This window comes from Crocodylus siamensis, chromosome 5 (assembly GCF_052110815.1).
Source record: "Crocodylus siamensis isolate JL-2025a chromosome 5, ASM5211081v1, whole genome shotgun sequence".
In the NCBI taxonomy this organism is placed as follows: domain Eukaryota; kingdom Metazoa; phylum Chordata; order Crocodylia; family Crocodylidae; genus Crocodylus; species Crocodylus siamensis.
The window spans coordinates 111,880,240-111,902,459 of NC_143399.1; the positions used below are offsets into that span (position 1 = coordinate 111,880,240).

The 22,220-nt window shown below is 42.2% G+C and overlaps 1 protein-coding gene across 1 annotated transcript; it reads right to left on the reverse strand.

Annotated features, from left to right (window-relative positions):
• Positions 1-9,280: 9,280 nt before the first annotated feature.
• IGFBP1 (insulin like growth factor binding protein 1) lies at positions 9,281-15,398 on the reverse strand. Its single transcript, XM_090049958.1, has 4 exons — positions 14,931-15,398; positions 13,120-13,298; positions 11,449-11,577; positions 9,281-10,249 (listed from the first exon to the last, which is right to left on the reverse strand). The coding sequence occupies exons 1-4, from the start codon at positions 15,373-15,375 to the stop codon at positions 10,118-10,120; spliced, it is 885 nt and encodes a 294-aa protein (XP_089906084.1). The 5' UTR covers positions 15,376-15,398; the 3' UTR covers positions 9,281-10,117.
• Positions 15,399-22,220: the final 6,822 nt, after the last annotated feature.

The following is a 22,220-nucleotide window of genomic DNA, read 5'->3' on the forward strand; positions in this document are numbered from 1 at the left end:
TCAGGAGGAGGCTCATTCCCATGCTGCCAAGTGCAATGAGGAAGTCAGCATTTTCAGGAGAGCAAGTTGTTCTCTTTCCAGACCTCTGATGCCCCATGTTGTGGGGTGTTGCTGTATAGGTTATGGTGGCATTTACCAAACCTATTGCCATTTTTTTGTAAGCCAGTAGAAAGTCAAACACCTGAGAACAGAAACAAACTTCCATTGTCATGTATCCCCTCTTCCTTCTTTCTCATTCTAAAGATGTTGTAAATTATATTTGAAAATATAAGGCTTGTTTTACCCTAGGAACTTTCCTCATTGTAAAGATGGCAGCATAAAACTAATCATACATCAAAAACTTTGGTGTAAGTACAACTATGCAAATACAGTGCCTATGACAGGTCAGTTCATGTATTTCAAGAAAAAGATGTATGGCTTCTGGTAGGAAAAACTCCTGCTGTCCTATACTATATCTCCACTAGGGGGTTCTCCTGGCATAGTTATGTCCTGGCTCAGCCTCTAGTGTAGGCAAATCTGAAGTTATGAAAATACTATGACTTCAGTTAGCCACAACGGATTAAAAAGAATGTAAACCTTAGCTCTATACGTCATGTGTATGTCACCCCATTAGTGAGGTTTTCTCATGTTAGATATCAAATACAATGTAAAATTACTTAAAGAAACATGCAGTGTTGATCACTAAGAAATCAAAAAATACCAAAGTTAACGTCACCTGTTCTTTAATACTGCTCCCTTATGGTGAAATATGAATGGTGAAACCATCTTTAATGACCTCATCATATAATGCAGTGATCTGTTTCTCCCTGACCAGGTACCTTGCAAGTGAGTCTGCTTTCAGAGTAGCTGCCTGAAGGGAAATAGGAACAAAGTGCTTTGTTGGGGAAGAGGTAGTGTCTTCTGGGAGAAAGAGACAAGCAGGGAAGTAGGACTCTGGCTGCATTAAAGTTTGTTAAATCTCTTTTTTTTTATTTGTTTGGTTTTTTTTAACAGCAGTGTGCAGTGAATGAGGCAACTATGAAACTGGTTATCATCCTTACTGGGTGTATCAACACAAGACACTTTGCTGTAAAATAGACTTATTTACTGCGCAGTAAAGCATCACTGTCTATACGTGTGTGTCATATAGTGAACAGTAAATTAGTCTACTGTGCAGTTAGTTAGTACAGTATAACCTCATAAATCTGGCATGCTTGGGACCAAGCACCTGCCAGAAATTTGAAAATTCTGGATTTTTTATTTTTGAAGCCGGCAGAGCAGCGGTGTGGGGTGGTGGATGGCGGGGGCAGCTGCCGCATGCAAGCTTCCCCTTCCCCCCCTCCTTCCCCTCCCCTACTGCTCAAGGACACAGCCACCACTAGTTCTCAATGTGTCAGATTTTCAAGAATTCTGGATTTTTAATACCTGAATTTATGAAGTTATACTGTACTTGTAAATACAGGTACTAGATTAATTGTGCAGTAGTGCTCATGTAGAGGCTGACTGGGAGCAAACTTGATCCCAGTTTGCCACACTAGCAGGAGGTAACAAGATGGGGAGTTCTCTGTCCCCAGTCCTGGAGCTGCTTAGCTTCTAACTCCGCCAAGTCCTAACACCCTGCCCCCCTAGGACTGGGGAGCTCTGCTTTCCTGCTCAGTCAGGCTGGCCGCGACCTGTCCCACTCCTGGGGCCAATGAATGGGACAATGTGGGCCAATGAGCGCCGCTGCCAATGAGCTCTTGGCTGGGCAGGGAAGCCCCTTTGGGCACAGGGCTAGGGACAGCTGTGTCTCCCAATGTGCATGGGCGTGAGACAGCTCTGCTGGCTGCAGCTGCAGCTGCAGCTGTCTCCCAGCCCTATACGCATCAGGCTCCTGGTGGCAGCCAGCAGAGCTCTCCTGGCCCTGTGCCCATTTGGACCAGCCCTAGTACCCCCTGCCAGTCTCTGAGCTAGCACCATGGGGAAGCCTGGATCTCACCCTGGCTACTGCAGGGGAGCTGAGCAGGGCAGGAAGAGCCTTGTACCAAGGTGCTCTGGTTGGAAGCAGTTTTCTTCCCAAAAGGCTGCGCATGTAGACACATGCCCAGGGAAGGCTTACTGTGCAGTATTTTACTGCACAGTAAGCCTATTACCACATTAATAGCAAATGTAGACGCACCCACTATTGGGTAAAAAGACCCCTCTTTCTAGCTGCCATCTCTTCTAGCCCCAGAGAGTGCGAATAGGTTCTCAGTGGGTGAGTTTTCATATGCATTACTGCACTTTTCCTAATTCACATTAAATTTAGTACCGCCAATATGAAGTACTGAATAAATTCTCATTAGGCTGCCTAATATGCAATAGCGAAAGTGCACACTTTTTTAGTGTTGCTTAATGTGCAGTAGCTGATTTTACTGCACATTAGTGTATTTGCATGTTTTTAATGTGACGCTTTAATGTGCAGTTGAATAGGCTACTGTGCATTAAAGCACATGTGTAGACATGCCCAGTTACTGTGGTGTAAAGCCAGATACATCTAAATAGATTCTGTCCCAAAATAAGTCACAGATGCAGAAAACTTCAGGAATCACCTTGTATCCTTGCCTGATACATTTTTGTCATATAAATAAAAGGTTGGTTAGTCATTCTCCATGCAATCAGCCTTGGTAAATTATATAGGCAACCAAGAGACTTAAGACAAGGGGACCCAATTTCGTAGGTGCTAGTATGCTGTGTTGGTGCTATACTCTTGTTTGCTGCCATTCGACACTACTAATTTTGGGAGACACCAACTCTAAGAGTGGAGATAATAGTGGATTAGAGGTCCTCAAGCAATGAAAGCAGTTCTTAGGGCACAGAGAACAACTTTACCATTCACATCAGAAATGGGGCATTGCCAGAAAAGCGTAGAAGCTCTTGCATTCATGGGTATCTCTAGATGTCTTAGGGAGGAGCCCTCCACTATTTTTCTATGCTATTTTGTTGAGGTTCTTGTAACACACCCAGAGCTGTGGCATTTGACTGCCTTCCAAGGATGCAGTAAGCAACGTGAACAGCACCTGTCACGTGTGTTTCCTTCACTGTTTTGCTCCCTGGGGGAAAAAAATCCTATGTGGGTTTTTGTTTGTTTGTTTGCTTGCTTGGTTTTGATATGTTTGGAGCTTTTATTAGTGAGAGGTGAGGTCAAAGGAGTGTGCCTTGCTTTTGGAAAGGAAAATGCTGAGGTTTGAGGTGGTGCTTAGAACTTCAGCCCTGTACTTAGCCTATGACTCTGGTGGAAGTTGCTCCCTGCAAAAATGAACATTGCCTATGCAGTGAATACTTCCTGAGAAGTGATGGTGTTAATGCCATTGATTTGCGTGACCTTCATTTTGCTGCCTCTCACAACTCTGTTATGCTTAGTGACTACATAAGTGATGGGAAAAGCTAAGATGTTACCAGTGATGATGTTGTCCAGTGATGGAAACTGGACTGTTTTGGAGTTGAGACAAGCAGGGAGGCATTCAACTCTGTCACAGGCCCTTTGAGGCAATGGCAGGAGGCGGCATGGCTGAATTAAACTGGAAAGCCTACAAGGGGTAGGAAAACCTTCAGATGCAATAAACTTCTTGGATATCAGAAACAGCAGCATAGGGTCACATTTGTAAAGAAATTAAGGCACTTACCACTTACTGATTTCAATAGGAAGTACATACCTAACTCCTTTTAAAGATGTGACACTCAGCTCTCGTGGACATTTTAAAGATATAGTAAAAAAATATATATTTTAAAAGCTTTGATTCACTCTTCCTAGCAAACTGATAGAAAATAATGCATTTTGAGAAAAATATGTGAGAAGTCACACCAGAAATGTTATGTAGCTCACTGCCTTTAAGGATGCTTCTTTCACAGTGATGCTTATGTAGCACTTTTCATCTGTAGATTTCATAGCACTTTATAAGGAGCTTTCTTCTTGGCATTTGCCTTCTCACTAAATCAAATTTCCTCTGACTGGCTCTTCTCCTGATCCCATACATATTTCTTCTAGGCCAGCAGCACTAAAACTTTTGGGCCTGTGGGTCAGATGAGGGCTGCAAAGCTGGTCTGCAGGCCAGATTGGACCTCAAATGCTAGTATCAGGTCCCAGCATCCTCCATCACCTCTGCCCACCAGAATCAGGCTCCAGGGCTCTGCACTGCCTTTGCCCTGTCCCACATGCTGAGATCAGGCCAGATGACATGGTGGTGACACCACTGCTCTAGGCTTCCAGTGGACCATTTCAAGAGGAAGGCTGGGGAGGGGTGCATATAATGGCTGTGATAACCTGGTAGTTGGTGCTCTTTGCTAGGAAGTAGGATATGCAGGCTCAAATCATCGTTCATGAGAGGAGCTTAGAATATGGGTCTCCTGCTCCATGATCAAATGCCCAAACCACTGGGCTGAAGAATGGGAGGATTTTCCCTTCCTCCATCAAGTAGTTACATGCAGTTTTCTCCAGCCATACTTTAGAACAGCATTTCTCAACCCATGGGTCATGACCCAAAAGTGGGTTGCAAGAATGTATGAAAGGGTTCTGAACAGACTTTAAAAATGGCTCAACAAACTTTAAAAATGGAACAAAAAACTTTAGAAATGTTTTTTCCTTTAAAAAAGAAAAACATGGAAAACTGTGGCTTTGCAAGGGGCTGCTTGGGGCACCTTCTGCCCCACATGCCCACCTGCTGCCACACACACTGGGGGTCTGGGACCTGAGGGTGGGGAGGTGGGTAGTGGGTCAGGAGTGACGAGCACTGGGTCAGGACTGGCCATTGACTTTTACAAATGGGTCCTGGTACAAAAAAGGTTGAGAATCACTTTTTTAGAAGACTTGGATGTAATGATCCTATCTACCACAAAGCCTAATAAGAAGTTGTGCTATTCAAAAGGCAAGTGGAGCCAAAGACAGCTCTGTTCTGAAAGTGGCTCTTCTGCATATAAAGATGAAGTAGGATTTGGCTACTAGGGTTGGCAAGGTTCTGATGCATGTGACTAGGGCCAAAGAGGCGTTCTGCTTCATCTTTGTGGCTGTGTACATTCAAAGCAGAATAAGTACACAGCTCATGTGCCCTGGTGGTGCATCCTGTAGCCCAGGGAGGGGTTGGGGGCTTGCCCTGGCAGGATAAGAACGCTGTGTTCCTAGCTTTGCTCCCAAGGTGGTTCATGAGGTTTATCCAGTAGCACTTTCCTTAACGCCAAATGCATCATCTGTACTGACATATAGCTGGACACATGCCATTGTATACAATGGCACCATTCCAGGTTGCATTTTAGTTACAGGGGCAGGAGGTGGCCTACTGGAATTTCAGCAGTGCAAGCAGGAGAAGACTCTGGCCCATAGTGTATAGAGACACCTACATCCTAGTAGACCATGAAGCCTTACTGAGCCCACTCCACTCTCCTGGGTAAGCTGGGTAGATGGTAAGAGGTATCACAGAAGAAGTAAGATTCTAGGAATATTTGATAGAGTGCCCAAAAGCCTCCCCCCTGGCTCACCAAGAGCATTTGTGAATGCCTGATTACCAAAAAGGAGGCGTACACCCGGTGGAAGGGAGGGGCTATCACCAAAGAGAAGTATGCTTCCACCACTCAGGTTTGTAGAGGGGCTGTTAGAAAAGCTAAGGCAGATAACAAGCTAGGGCTAGCGTCAAAGAGCAAAGATAATAAAAAGTCCTTTTTTAAATATATTGGGAGAATGAAGAAGGCACCGGGTAATGTGAGGCCCCTGTAGGATATGCTGGGCAATCTGGTGGTTGCACCAGAGGAGAAAGCAGATCTCTTTAACAAATTCTTCGCCTCCATTTTCTTGTGCAGAGACCGGGACTTTCTGACCAAGATTTCAGACGGACTTGGGAGAAACACTGCCAGGCCTAAGGTTGGGTACGACCAGATTAGCGAGCTTCTGGAGAGGCTAGACGTGTTCAAATCAGCAGGTCCAGATGCTTTCCACCACAGGGCGTTGAGGGAATTGGCAGGGGTTAATGTGGGGCCCCTGGCATGGCTTTACGAGCACTCGTGGTGCTCGGGCCAGGTGCCAGATGACTGGAAGAAAGCCAACATGATCCCCCATCTTTAAAAAAGAGAAGAGGGAGGACCCAGGCAACTATAGGCCCATTAGTCTTACTTCAATCCTGGGGAAACTCTTTGAGAAGATTATCAAGGAGTACATCTGTGATGAGCAAGCAGCAAGGATGATACTCAAAGGCAACAAGCACGGTTTCATTAGGGGCAGGTCCTGTCAGACCAACCTTATTGCCTTCTAGGATCAGGTCATAAAAGCATTGGATGCAGGTGTTGTGGTAAGTGTAGTCTTCCTGGACTTCAGCAAGGCCTTTGACAATGTCTCCCACCCCATCCTCATTAAAAAACTAGGTGACTGTGGCATTCATATCTACACAGTCAGATGGATTGCAAGTTGGCTGAAGGGTTGTACTCAGAGGGTAGAGGTGGATTGGTCTTTTTCAACCTGGAGGGAAGTGGGCAGCGGAGTCCCCCAGGACTCGGTCCTTGGGCCCGCACTGTTCAATTTCTTTACTAGTGACTTGAATGACGGGGTGAAAAGCAGCCTTTTTAAATTTGCTGATGATACCAAGATTTGGGGTGAGGTGAGCACGCTAGTAGGGAAGGACACATTACAGCAGGACCTGGACAGGTTACAGGGGTGGGCTAACAAAAACAGGATGGGTTTCAATACTAACAAGTACAGGGTGCTGCACTTGGGCAGTAGGAACCAGCAGCACACTTATAAGCTGGGAAACTCCCTTCTTGAGAGCATGGTGGCAGAAGAGATCTTGGAGTCATTATTGACTCAAAGATGAACATGGGCTGACAATGCGAGGGCATGGTCAGTAGGGCTAACTGTACCTTGTCCTGCATCCACAGATGCACCACAAGCAGGGCCAAGTAGGTGATCCTCCCCCTCTATGCGGCACTGGTCAGGCCGCAGCTGGAGTACTGTGTCTAGCTCTGGGCGCTGCACTTCAAGAGAGATGTGGACAGCATGGAGAGGGGCCAGAGGAGGGCCACCCACATGATCCGGGGTCAGCAGGGCAGACCCTACAAAGAGAGGCTACGCGACCTGAACCTGTTCAGCCTTCACAAGAGAAGGCTGAGGGGAGATCTGGTGGCCATCTATAAACTCACTAGGGGGGACTTTAATGTGAAATGCACAAACAATATTGGAAGCAAAAGTTTGCTGGCCTCCTACACCAGAGCAGCATCTACTGTTCTTTGCTTGCTTTAAGGATTTAAGACACTGTCTGTTATGGCCTTAGGACTGTTTCTGTCAAGGTGTACCTGCCACAGGCAGGTGCTTTCTGACTTAGTGTTTAGGTTGCTACCCTGTGATGTGGGAGCTCATAATTTAAACACCTTAGAGAAGGGGTTGGCTAATTATGGCCTGTGGACCCAATCTGGCCCACAAAAAGATTAGAACCAGACTTTAATCCAGTCTGTATTTTACCAGCAGTTTACTGAATCCCTGTTTTCGTCTAGCTATGGGATAGGGCCTGCCTGTCTAATCCCCTGGTTACATCCTGCAGAGGCTGAGATCCTGGCTCTGGCTCCAGCTTTGCTCAGGCTCTGTGCATGGGGCTGCTCTCTCCACCTATGCTGCATTTTCTGAATTAGCCATTCGGAAAGATGTGGGGAGAGACAATTTAGAGGAGGCTGGGGGTGGGGGGAGGAGGGGCAGGCAAGGGATCAGCCCCTCTACACAAAGCTGATCTTAGGAATACGTCTCAGGAACAACAGTCTCAGCAGGGGGTGGGTGGCGGAGGTGGTGGGTGCAGTCTGGAAGTTACCAGCATACTACGAAGTGGCAACCAACCCTCCAACTCAATATAAGGAAGGGTTGGCTGCCACTCCGCAGCGTGTCAGTCACTTCTGGACTTCTGGTCCAGCAGCCAACCCTCCTGCAGACCGGCAGCCATCCCTTCGTAGCCAGGAACCAGGCCACAGCCTGGGGGTTGGGAAACTCTGGATTAAATGACCTTGTGAGGTTCCTTCCAGCTCCATTTTCCTATGATCCTATATTAGGTGACTTAAATCCCTAAAAACTGTATGATACTTCCTTCTGCATCTTTACCGTGAAACAGAATTCATTTCCCGCGGTACTCACTAAACCTTAATGAAAACACCATAACAGACTTTGGAATCCAGCAAATACTCCCAGTTAGCAACGCTTGGTTCTAGGCAATTGCAAGATCAAATGGGCAAAATATTGTATCTTAAGTCAGTATCAGTTTTGTAGTTCCCAGAAGCCTCCTCCCTTTCGCATGCTAAACCCAAGGCTTAGGCCAAGAAAACACAATTCTTTTTAAACTGAACTCCCTTCCCAGTGTACCCTAAGACAAGATATGCTTTCTTTGTTAGCATGTAGGTTAGCTCAGCCAGTCCCTATTCCCCTTTTCTTCTCCATTTCCTCAGCTCCCTTTACATTTTTTGTAGTGTTTAGAGTAGACTGAAGAGAGAGAAAGAGAAACTCCTGCTGCGTAGGTCAGGTAGTAGTGAATTTCTTGGGGAAAGCACTTCCTATTCATGCCAAGGCATACTTTTAGTACTCCCTTACTCCCTTATTCCCTGATATTCTAGGCATGAAGCATAGGTCTGTATCTCAGGTAGGTCTTTATACTGTCTTTTAGATACATATTGCTGCTCTAGAGTTTTTCTATGGATCCAGCTTGCCTATCCAGGAAGCTGTTTAATAATTTCCCTTATGGGCTACCACTTTGCCCAAGGCAAAAGCTTCCAGAATACAAAGAAGTAATAGAAAAAGAAAAGAGATGTGAAGGAAGGGGTGGGGGGGGGGGGGCGGTTGACGAAAACTCAGGAGAAAGCGATAAGGCAATAGTACTGTATAAAAAGATAGGGTTGTACTGAATACTGGAATTTTCCCAAATTATTTGTACAGTGAAGCAGATGCCGAAATATTCTTAGTTGCCAAGTTGCTTTTGTTATCAGGGTTGTGACCAAGATGGGGAGAAAAGAGCAAAAGACCCATTCTCTATTTTGATGCCTTCATGGGAATTCCTCTTAAGAACTTCCTGTGTTTCAGTTACCTGCTCCCTACTGGATGATTTTTCTTGCCTTTCCTACTCTCTGCTGAGCCTTGCTGCTCTCATCCCATTCCAGCAATTAAGGGTAAGAACCTGTGCACTCACTTTGCAAACTGATTGCTTCCTCCCTTCAAGTATACTGCCCAGTACCCATTTTACTCATCCTCTGAGAACAAAATGGCCCTATTCCTGCTCCCCTGGAAGGGTTAAACTTTGAGTACAATGTATGTTTGAAAGCAAGAGGCCAACAATGTCTATTGGAAATTATTTAATAGCTCATTTTAAATAACATGACAATGCCAACATGTGAAAAATTTACACCTGTTACAGTTTGTACAGTTTCGCCTGTTATGTTACAATGTATCCAGTGCATGTATGAGGAAAATATAAACTAATATTCTCCTGTTAGTTTTTCCCTATATGATCCTGATTTAGAATTTCTTTTTTAAGAAAAAAGAGTGACATTGAAACAGAGGTGCAAAAGTAACATGATATACAAATGAAACAGGTTTTAAATAAATTCCTAACCATATTCTCTCCCAGAAGCTTTTAAAATTCTGCTTTACATCTGCAAACTATAAATACACAATACAAAATGCAAATTTTACAAGCCACTTCTTCCTAATAGTTAGTGTTAAGCCAAGTGAAATTGAACAAGCAGCACTCTTCCAAAATAGAAAAATGCATGTCTTTAAGAACAATAATATTAAGTATTTACATATAAAGTTATGAAGTGTTTGAGGATGTGGATATATAAATTAATAACACACTGACAAAAATAAAGTTACTGTGAAATAAATAATTCAGCAGCATTTCATACTAAGGAATCTGCAGCGTACAAAGGCAGGTCATTATAATATTATTCATATACATGTCTACAGTGTATAGGACCCCTGCAGTCACATAGATCCATATATAACTTTAAACATCTTTGTAGTCTCATTGACTTGTGTGGCACTACCACTAGTGGGACTACTGATGTGCTTAAAGTGAGATATACATGCGCACTTCACTGAATCAGTCTAAAAGGCTGCAGGATCCTGCAAAAGACTTATATGAGTGAATGCAATGCTGGCATGTGCTTGGTCTTATTCTTGTGAACTGAGATACTGCTGACATTCAGGGTCACCCTTCAACTCAGGAGAGCCAGGAATTCTTTTCCCATTCCTTGGATAAACACACCAGCATCCAGCAGAATCGCCATCCAAAGAAGTTTCACACTACAAGAAAGGTCAGGAAAAGAGATTATGAAATTGACTCTGAGAAACTGTGCACACACATAAACTGTATATAGTACAGGTGCTTGGAAAGCATTAGCAAATATGAGCCATAAGAAAGCTGCAGTGATTTTTTTTTTTTGTACAACACAGTATTCTTTCCCATCTCATGACTCCAGTTGAGCCCCATTTAGCACAGTATTGTGACCTAGTAGGTGTTTAGAGCCTGTTCCAAAATTGTGCTCACCTATTTCCCAAAAGAAAGAAATATCTTTCTGAGGAGCGAGCATGAAAGGAAGCAGAATATGCAGGCAGAGATGAGAACCTGGAGTGGATGGGAACCTGGGCCCAATCCCCCAGCATCTAATGTAAATAAGGAGTTTTTAAAGTTGATTTCTGTTGGTACCCAACTAGATCTTATGGAAACAGTTTCTTCAAGAGTTGCACTGTGTTGGTACACAGACCAAGAGTGAGATTTAATAGCGTGGCTTGTTTGGGTAGAGGGAGGGGGCAGGGACAAGTGGGATCTCGAATACAAATGCATTAGGCTGGTTAATTAGTGATTTTGGACCTGGATTGGTAATTTCCTGAATAACTATTTTGGTAAGGTAATTCTTACACAGTGTATTTAGTTCTATTTTTCTTTTTAATAAGTGTGCTATTAATCATCTCATCTCAGGATAACTCCCAGCCCCACTGAAGCTGATTGGAGTTTTGCTGCTGACTTCATCTAGACCTTAATTTTAACCAGAATATATAGATGTTTTATCCTTCTGTAGCCATTCTCACACATCCACCATGCTTTGTAGCCTTATGCACTGACATGACATCATCTAAAGCAGTAGTTCTCAATGGGGATGCCACAGTATCTTTCTCTGCAGTCAGCATGGTGGATATGGTAAATGAATATTGGCTGGTAGCATGGAGATAGTGCTAATCTAGAAACATTCTTTGGGGAGACAATGTTCTACAACTAATCTGTGGATAAAAAGAGGTCTTCAGCTTCTGTTTCCATTAATCTAAGTATTTTATAGTTGAAGAGAAAAAGGTGGTTTGTTCCCAAGAAACCATTCATATTTTCACAGCCAATTCATCTGGCTCTGAAAACTCTTTGAGCATTGACAGGTGACTTGTTATATTGGAAAGCTGGCTGAGACTGACCACTAGCACAGCATGTGAGTAGAGAGTGAACATAAATATACCTGTTTGCTGTGATAAAATCCATTCTTGGTGCAGTTAGGCAAATAGAATTTGTATATCTCGCCTCCAGTTTTCTGCTGAGCTTTAGCTAATTTGTACAGTGCTCTGTAGAGTTCTTTCTGGCAAGGTCCCTGTAAGAATATTTACATAAATAATGTAAATGATGAACTTCAAAGAATCTATAAAAACCAACATAGTCAATTAAGAGAAGAAACTACATTGATAAAATTAGTAGATGGTTGAATTATGTGCAGTTTCCATTTCTTTCAGCTGGAGCCCAAACGACATACAAAATGCCAAGGCATGCGTTAGCCCTTTGTCTTTTGTTCTTAGAGTTATTTTCTGTCCTTAAAAGCATAGGGATTTATTTTCATAATTCTCTCACACTAGGATGTATCCCCTATTAAACAAGAATAGTAATATGGCAGCTAACCATATCACTGACTGGTATGCATCACGGCAGCCATATTGACTACATTAAGGTCCAGCTTCACATTTATATGTCAGTCAGGTCCCTGTGTTGTTCTGTGTGTATAGAATTGGTATTTTGCAAAACAATTTTCTAAATGCTTGTTTTGTGTCCACTGTATTCAGCTGGCCCCTGGCAAATCCAGTGAAATGAATCATTCTTTCGGATATGCACACAAAAGGTAATAGTATTTTTAATTTAAAATTAAGGTTGCTTAAAACTATTTTCTGGTATTTATTTTTAGAAATAAGTATAACTGAATCATTACATATGTCAAAAATTCTTAAAATGTACTGGACAACAGTGTAATAGCAATGGATCATTTTTTGTCAGGGATAACATTCTATTAAAACCCACAAAGTATAAAAATGAGGGTTACATGCTTTCTGTAACTCTTGTTATTAGAGAAGCAAGGCTGGAAGGGACCTTCAGAGGTCCCCTACATAAGACTATCATCAAACCTGACATAACACAGTCCTAACACCCTAACCAGGTACAGGTAAAGCAGGGGAACCATGGCAGCCAACATCCTGCTTCTATGAAATGGTGTTAATACATGCTTAAGAGATCCTGGGTAGAGGGCCATGCCACCCCCTGCAAAGGAAGGTAACCCCCTCCCCGCCCCCAAACAGGGTTTGTACCACTCCGATCTTGAAAATTTCTTACTGATCCCAAATATGGTGATCATATTCCTTACTGACCCCAAGTGAAAAGGCCAGACCCTCCAACCAGGAACCTCCAACTTTGGTCCCTGCAGAAGCATTGGCACTGTCTCATAATATTGTAGGTACTATGCCTGCTCCTAATCAGCTCTATATTGTACAATTGCTCCTGATGACTTATCCTAACTTCTGTTCTTTGGTGCCCCCAAGTGGTAATTTAAATTACTTACACACACGTACACATGCACCTTTTATTTAAAAAAAAACCCAAAACTCTGGATATAAACGTGATGATAGAATCTGATATGCATCATGGATGAAATTCAGCCCTGTGTAAAGGAATCTATGTGAGCCTTAAGTAATACACAGATGTCTTCCGGTCATTATCCATGAAGCTTCTGATCAGGACTTTTCTAAAAAAGTGGGGCTGTTATCCAGTGACACAAAATGAGGTAGAGTGAGTGCAGCATCTAGTTTCATGTAACAATTTCATTCTGAATTGTAAATCGATTGCAACTTGAAAGTCTTACAAGCAGACCTACCTGTTCCTTCCATTTCTTTAATTCAGTGATTCTCTTGGCTTTCATGTTTTCATAAGCACTGATGGCATTCCAAGGAATAGACTTGTCCTGCCCAATAGGAAACATCAGTTGATAGTTAAGCAGCTGATCTTGTGTCATTTCAGTCCCTTCGAGGGGTATATCTTCAGGTTCCATAGAATCTAAAAAAGAAGAACAATATCCTGTGATATAGTCTCTCCCTTCCTTAGGCATGTCCTGCATTAGTTTGATCAAACCAAAAAAAAAAAAAAAAAAGTTAAACTCCTGGGTGTGTAAATCCTGTGAGCCTAGTCTAATCAATCTCATGGGAGTTTCCTTGTGCATCACAGCAAATGAAAACCCTGTGATTTCTCAGCAGGACACATGTATTAGCTGCTCCCTGATCAGCTAATTACTCTATTACCATTTTGAAGTCAGAGCACAAACAAAAAGCCCCAACTAACTTAGTAAATAGTGTGAATTGGGGGATAAACTGGAAGACTGAAAACAAAACTATAACTGATTTGGAGCCTTCCTCAGCCAGTGCTGATGCATTTTGTTTTTTTTCTTGGAAAGAGTTGTTCTAAACATGGTCCCCTGACATATTTTAATTTGTTCCAGAGCCTGGCTAACACATGTCAATGGGTAATAATTCACACAAATAGGCAATAGAGTCAGCCAACCCAGGCAGCTTGTTGAAGAACAAACAAACAAGGGGCAGAACAAGCCCTCAGGTATGTAAAGCAAATGCCTAACTTTATATGTGTACAAGTTGAAATGAAATCAATAGATGATGTTAATAAATCCATAGGATTTTCATGTGGTTAAAGTTAGGCACATATTTAAAAGCCTTGTTGGATCAGGGCCTAAAATGATTTCCAAACAAGTTGAAAAAAATAGCAATAAGCATAATATTTAGGATAAACTGATGTGGTGGGAGGGATGCATATAAGCTTATGGACTTTTCTCCTGATAAACTCAAAAGGCTATATTTCAGTTGCCAAAGTTGCTGAAATTCACAGCAGTATTCAGACACGTTTTCACTAATAGCACTCAAGCCACTGTTGAGTAGTTCTGTCCTTAATGAAAAAAAAATTATAGATATTAACATTGAGCTCCACTATTGTGATGGTCAAGTTAAGTTCTTCAGGGATTTATGGCTCAGTCAATTTAATTTCCATGAAAGGAAATCTTGGCAAAGAAGTTGTCAGAAGAAAAAATGCGGAAGTCAGCTATAGAGCTTAGCAGATGTTAATGGTTTAGTGAGCTTACCTCTGCCCTCATCAAATACCTATCCATTGTTAATACACTAGTGCAAATACCCATTAGTCCATTTAGGCCAGTGGGTATCATTTATTGCCTTCAGTTAGCTTCCAGTCAGGGCCAGACCTTCAACACATTGGGACTACTTTATATACTCTCTATTTACTATGAACATTTAACAGCAAACCAAACAAAAGGACAATAGATTCCTCTCAGGCCAAGGAGCATGGAGGGAATTCTGGCTCTTTCACTCCATGTGCTTGGATTTCTTTCTTGTTTTGCCTCCCACCCTTGGTCTTTTGGAGCATTATAATGCGATGTGGATCAACAAAGGTGGACCAGAACAAGGAGAAATTTCCCAAGTCTCATGTTTTAACCCTTCCAAATTTGCCATACAATCTTACTCTTAAATTTCATACACAAGTCAGCCCTACCCCCTTTAGCATAATCACTAAGAGCTGGAATTTAGTTCTATATAAACCTGGCACCAGAAGTATAAAGCTTTCTGCTGACAAGAGCATACACTAGGGATATAGAGCATGTATATATACCTGTAGCCTCTGCCATCCGTATCCCTTCTGCATCACTGGTTGGCAGGCATGTTCCTTGCCCTTGGATGAGGGCATAGAGTGGTCTGGGTTCACCCGGAGGTACATGGCAGCTGAGCCCTCGGCCACAGCGTGCTGTGTACACTCCACAGTGCTCACCCATCTGGAGAGCGCAGGTCTGGCAGCAGCCACAACCTGGCTGGCGAGCCGTCTCTGGGCAGCTGGCAGGCACTGGCAGGCAAACAGCAAGCTTCTCTTCAGTGCAAGGGGCACAATGCATGGGTTGGAGGTTGACTCCAGAAGTGAGGTAAGTGCTGAGGAGCAGCAGAAGACATGGCAGCCAGCACCAGCAGATTGGAGACCTCACACTGGTCATTTTGGGGATGTGTGAAGACCACAAAGATGAAGCGCTCAGTCTGCAAAGACGCAGGAGGCAGTTTACAAACATCCAGCTAGCAGTGGGATCTCAGCCTTGGCCATTTATACACTGCTTGCTGGCCTATTAATCGTTAACCCTAAGTTAACTATTATCTGAACGGGAGGGTTGGAGGAGCATCTTTTCATTGGTAGTTCCTGTCCCTCGCCTTTCTCCCCCTCCCCTTTCACTCCCCCTTTATTTATTTTTTTCTTTCAAGATGCAAGAAAGAATGCCTTTATTTTTCCTGCTCTTTCCCAGACTGATAAAGACAGCTTTAAAAACTGGGGCAAGGGAGATCAGAGGGGAAATGGATACGACTCTCCTTTTGTTTGTCCCCTTTCCTTGCCATTCAATGAAAATTGAAATGTCAAAAAGAGAAGGGGGGACTCCCACCGAAAGAGGAGCAGCTGACTTAATATTTCCACAGCAACAAATACAACAAAGCCTTGTTTAATTTTCATCATGTGGTACCAGGTTATGAGGACACTGACATACCAAACGAGAGGCCCCCAAGGGTAATAAAGCTATCAAGATCCCATAACTATTGAACACATGCGTAGGAGCTCATGTCATTAACCTGTTGGGAAGGATTGTTTGGTCAAGGCTTGAGTTGATTTCTCATGGATGTGCTCAGTCTCTGCTGCTCTTTCTTTGATGCAAGTTAAAGAGCTGAGCCCTCTTGCTTGCTGTGGTGAGAAAACAATGCTTGTCAGGCAGAGTGGGAAGAAATACGTTGTCCTGAGTCTCTCTCAGGAATGTCACCTCTCCATCTCATTTCAGCGCTCATCTGAAAGCATTTATTTCTTTCTTTTTGTTTGCTGGGATTGTCACTAAGATAAAGGCAAAACAAATCAACCTTTACGGTACAGCATAGATAAATTTATCCTGGCATTTGCAGTATGTATGTCCTAAGCCTGAAATAGCAAATTCCACAGTAAAGAAGCCAACAGCTGCAGCGTGGTAAATGTTTTTGTTTTTAAATGGAATTCCTCTTTCTCTCTGCTATTGTAAACATTTTAGGATACCACAAAGGAGGATTGTAAAATGCACTGCACTCTGTATGACTTCGTATTTTGTTGATTGCTTTTTGTCTTTGTGATGCCCATGTTGTGTTGCAGTAATTAATGCACTCTTAATTGTGGTGATAAGGAGATAAATTACCTTATCAGTTATATTTGGTGATCTACCTTTTTGAAAGTGACTATTTTAGATGCCCAACTTAAGGCATTTTAATGAAGCCTGATTTTCAGAACGGAGTTGGCACCCACCCTCTGAAAAATCAGGCCCCTTTGTGGCGTCTCCAGTCGTATGACTGAAGGGACCAGAATTACTGGTTGTTTATGGAAACTGGAGCCAGAGTATCTTAATTGCCTTTAATATTGTTCTTCTAATGTAAATTTGGTCCAAAGTTGTGACACAGAGTTCCACTGGGAAAGTACAGCATGGCAGTCTTTTCCAGGGCTAATGATTGCTTTTTGCCATTGAGTTTGTAAAGTCTACTGTAAGCCACACAAAGAAAGAGGTCTAGCTCTTTCTATTCAGTAAACAGGGTGAGGCTTCACAACATGAAATCGGGAAGGTTTTGTACAAACACCAAATGAACTATATAAGAAAGCATGCACACATGTAATAGTTCTCTTAAACAAGACCAGTTTCTGGAAATGATAAAAATCCAGGGATCACCTATATTAGTGGTTTAATAGGTATGAAACTGAGCTTCACTTAGTCTGTCATCATCAGCTATCTCCTGCAAGTCATAACAAGACTATAGCAATTCATTAGTGATCTCAGTTGCTATCTAAAATTACTTGAAGAAAAAAAGGCGACATGGAGAAAAAGAAACTTTCAATGCCCTGTGCAGAAGCCTCTTTTGAAATGTTTTTGTTTGTCTGGCAAAATTAAGTGAATGCTTAAAAGAAGACAATTACAAAGCACGCATTAAGTTTCAAGTTGGAGTATTGCTAACCAGTAGATCTCAGTTTTGATTCGGATCTTAATTCCTCCAAAAATTCCATAGTCTTCAGATCTGTAGATTTTGTATGGTTTGGTTTGGTTCATTGTAAGGACATCTGATTCATAGTTTCATAATTTCTAGGATCTGAACAGGGACCTGAACAGATCATCAAGTCTGACCCCCTGCCCTGGGCAGGAATGAGTGCTGGGATCATAATACCCCAGCCATATATCAATCCAACCTCCTCTTGAAGACCCCTAAGGTAGGGGAGAGCACCACCTCCCTTGGGAGCCCATTCCAGAGCCTGGCAGCCCTAACCGTAAAGTAACGTCTCCTGATATCAAGCCTGAACCTGCTCTCAATCAATTTGTGGCCATTATTCCTTGTTATCCCAGGTGGTGCCTGGAGAACACAGCCTCACCTATTTTCCTCTGGTCCCCCCTGGCGAGTTTATAGATGGCCACCAGATCCCCTCTCAGGCTTCTCTTGTGGAGGCTGAATAGATTCAGTCCCTTTAGTCTATCTTTGTAGGGCCTGGCCTCAGAGCAGAGATTCTCAGGGATTTGAAGGTGTTTATATCTGAGATTTATTCAGTTTAGCACTAGTTCTGAACAAATACAACTGTTACTTATATAATACTTTAAGGTTTACTCTGTAAACCTTAAATAGGCCTGATTCTTCACTGCTTTCCAGCTTCTGTGGTCATTTAGACTTGTACTAGGTGAGTGAAAAGCTTTACTAAATCAGACATTGCATTGACTAAAGTGATAGCACAAGGCAAAAGACATTGGGAAATCAAGACCTATGCATTTATTACTATTTATATACATAACACACCTAGTTCAAAACAGAACAGGAAGACACCTTCAAACAATTAAGTGAAGCTCTTATATGTGACCTAAGGAAGCTTTAATTAATGAAGTGAAGTTTATGTGTGTTCTGTGTGATTGTCCTGTAATACTAGAACTCCCATGCCATCCCCAACCCTGACACTTGTGTTTAAAGAACACAACCAGTGATGATAAAAGTCATGAGATTGAAAATGGCCAATCATGTAAGGTTGTGTTTACTGAAGACTTTTGATGGTAATTGTTAGGTGTTCTGATCAGTGTCATCTTATCGGAGCCACTCATCCTAAAACAGTACTTGAATCAGACTCTTTGGGTACTTTGAATATAAGCAGTCATTCTCCAGTCCCTGTTATCTGCAGGCCTCATTAGGTATGTTAAAATAAGATTTTTTAAAAAAAAGATATAATAAAAGAGATGATATCACATACATTTCACATGAGCCTATTCAAAGTACATGGGAGTAAGCCAGTTATCAGCGGGGTGTCAATACGAGATACTAGAGGCACAGTAGGCTAATTCTACTGTACACTAGTGTGTCACGGCAAAAGTCTACTGTACTTTATCATCACCTAAAAGATGTGTGCTGTTGCTACTGTGCAGTAGTGCTGATTATGGCTCACTAAACTTAATGCCCTGTAATTACAGTGCATTAATGAATGTGCAGATGTGCCCAGTTTGCATCCTTTTAATTTATTCAACAGTAATTCAGATGTCCTGAAAAAAACAACCCATAATTCTAATTCTTCTGTATGTATGATATTAAGTCTTATGGCTGAACTGACTTATCCTACCTGGTGGTTGAAAAGAGAAAATAAGAAACACTTTTAGCCTTCTTTTGAAAAAAATGTTCCTGAATAGGTTATGCTTTTATTAAATGTAGTCATTACTTAGAATGATTTACAGAATAATTTCTATGGATAATGTGTGGTTTGCAAAGTATACATAAGCAGATTTTCCAAGCCCCTGCAATTATAACAATATTGGCTACTTTTAACTGAACATATAGGTCACTTGGTATTGTTTCTCTACTAAGATTGGATAAATGAAACACATAGGTTATAATGGCAAATATTCAGATTTTCAAGTTCAAAACTGGCTTGCCACAAATATTTTCTAGTCTTTGCTTAAAATGTGTTATTTCTATTTACATTCTAGGAAATAAATTTCTTTGCTTGCATATTTACAGTGACTGGGTAATATTTTTCAGAAGCACCTCAATGATTTAACAACACAACTCTCACAGGACCAGAGAGAGAGCTGTAGGTTTGCTCTCTCAGAGTAAGTGTATAGCCAAATGGTTATGCCAGTCATCTGGGATGTAGGACAGCTGGATTCCAATCTCTCATATGGATCTGGTAAAGTAGGGATAACAGTGAAAACAGTTTTTTCACTTTCTAGTTGCTTCCCCTAAACCCAAGATTATTGGGCAAATAGGAACCACCTTCTCCAATCTATACTTCCCTTTAATGCCTCATTACCATCATCTTTGATGATGTCATTACCATCATCTTTGATGATGATCAGTCTTGATTAGATATATTTAACATAAGAATTAACTAGGATCTGTAGACAGGAAGGGCCAGTTTAAAAATCTTGTTACGGTTTAGGCATGAACCAAGACTTCAAGATTTTTGACGGCATCAGGATTAAGTCTTTATCTCCATGGAAGAATAAATGGCCCAGAAAGGCTTTGGCAATAGAGGATGTTAAACCACACAAAGGCACTCATAAGATGGAGCAAAAGTGCCTTTGTAGGGAGTTCTTGTGGATTGTTTTCATTGTCCCGACTTCAAATTCACACCCTAATTAATTTAGATATAACTTGCCCATTTAGACAAGCTATGATAGCAGCGGCTCTCAACATTTAGACTTGTGGCACCACTCCACAAAATTTTATGAATCGTTGTTATACTGTCTGAGCTTCCCTACTTTATCAGATAAACTTAATGCAGGTAGGAGCATCCCTTGCTGCCGCATCCACTTTCCTGTCTGGTCCCATATGGGTCTCCTGCATTTACATCAATGTCCTGCATTTACCAATGTCACTTGAACCCAGTGTAGAATTATCCCAGGAAAAATCAAGGGTGAAACTACACTAGTGTAAATGTCATGTGTCCACAGTTTGTTTTAGGTTAACTACATGTAGAAGGTACACAGGCTGTTGCTAAGTTATCTCACCACTTAGGAGCAAAGCACAGCAATATCAGCCTCCTGCATGCAGCTACCCTCAGAGGTCTGTTCCAGGTCCAAGTATAATTTATATCTCTGTACAGTTGCACCAATGTAAGTCTGCCATTTGTCCAGTCCTTGGATTACCATGTCATTAACATTCTTTTTCTTTCTTGTAATTTAGAGGACACAACATTTGGAACAGGGACTGTCTCATATTTATGCTACAGAAAAAGGAGGAGCCAATCTTGGTTAAGACCTGTAAGTAATACCAGAGAGAATACAGTGGTTCTCAACCTTTTTAGACTCAGCGCACTTAGCTTTTCTGAATTGAGCCCAATTGAGAACCACTGCGTACGGTTGCAGCTTCCTAACTATATCAGAGAAGCTTAATGCAGGCAGGAGCACACACTCCTGCTACAGCCATATCCTGGTCCTGTCCCACATGTGCTTCCAGGAAATAGAAGTGTAGGATAGTTCTACCTGGTGGTGGTGGCAGCTTGGAGATATATCCATAAAACAGTAGTTCTCAACCAAGTGTGTCTCCAGGCTGTTACCACCAACTCTTGATGGTATTGACACCACATAGAACTGATAAAATGTATGCAGGCATGAGCACCTGCTTCTAGCACAGCCACTTTCCCAGTCTGGCTCCATACCTGTCTTGTGGAAACAGAGGTGTGTGGGAATTTCACCTGGCCATGGCACCCTTGAAAAGGTCTTGCAGCACCCTGGTTGAGACCCAATGCTTTAGATGATTTTATCTTTAGTTCCTCCATTAGCTTTAGTTCAGATGCTTTAGTTTAGATTAGCTTTAGTTTAGATGCTGTAGTTCCTCCCTTAGCAGGAACTAAGGTACTTTAGATACTTACTGCCCAAGGCTGCTGCTTAACAGAGGTTTGGAGCATCTTGGTGACGTTTAAATATTACCCTCACCTAACTGGCAATTATGCACTTATGTGATGCAATGTCCTGTTTGGAACAGTAGACCAACTAGATACTCTAGAGCAGTGGTTTCCAACCTTTTTTTGCTGCGACCCACTGCTGGGAGCAGAGTTTGGCAGCGGCCCAGGGGCGGGGGAGCTCCTGGCACATAGCACAACTTGTCCTTTGTGTGCGGTGCAACCGGCATTGCCCCTGCGACCTTCAGTTGGGTCGTGACCCGAGGTTGGGAACTACTGCAAAAATCACTTCACTGAGGATTTTCCATTAGAAGTTTCTTCTCAATACCTTCAGTTAGTACTTAATGCATGCTGCCTTGAAAAAATGAGATAATTACTCCCATTATATATCTCTGCCTTCTCAAATGAAATCATGTATGTTCTCATTCACCATATAAGGCTTGGATTTTTAAAGGAGGTTAAGGGAGTTGCTTGCTCAGCTTTGATTGCAGTTCAGTGGAATTTGAGCTCTTGGCTTCCTTTGAAAGTCCCAGCTGCTCTTCACCTGAAGGATAGCTTTTGTGAGCAAGTTTTATGGCCTAATTATTTCCTCTGAGCAGTTTTAAATGGGCTGCCTTGCAGTTTCACTAACTTATATTTCTCCTGTTCTTATTTTAGTACAAATCTGTTACTGGAGCACCCCGGATTTACCTTCTCTGACTAGATTATTATTTGATCTGCTTCTACAATGATTTTTTTCCTCCTCTTCATCACTTTCTATTCAAACTAAACAGTCACCAGTATTCTCAGTCTCATTTTTGTTGAGAAACTGACCCATGTCTTTGATGAAGTGTCCATATCTCTGGACACTTTCTAGTTCAGCCCTGTTATTTTTTTGAGACAGCAGGCATTTTTAAAGGATGGAAAAACACGCATTGTTTCTCTTACTCACTATGCTTGTTTTTTTATGGATCCTGTTCTTAGGCAACTTAATCTGATCAACCAGTAGGCAGCTACCTC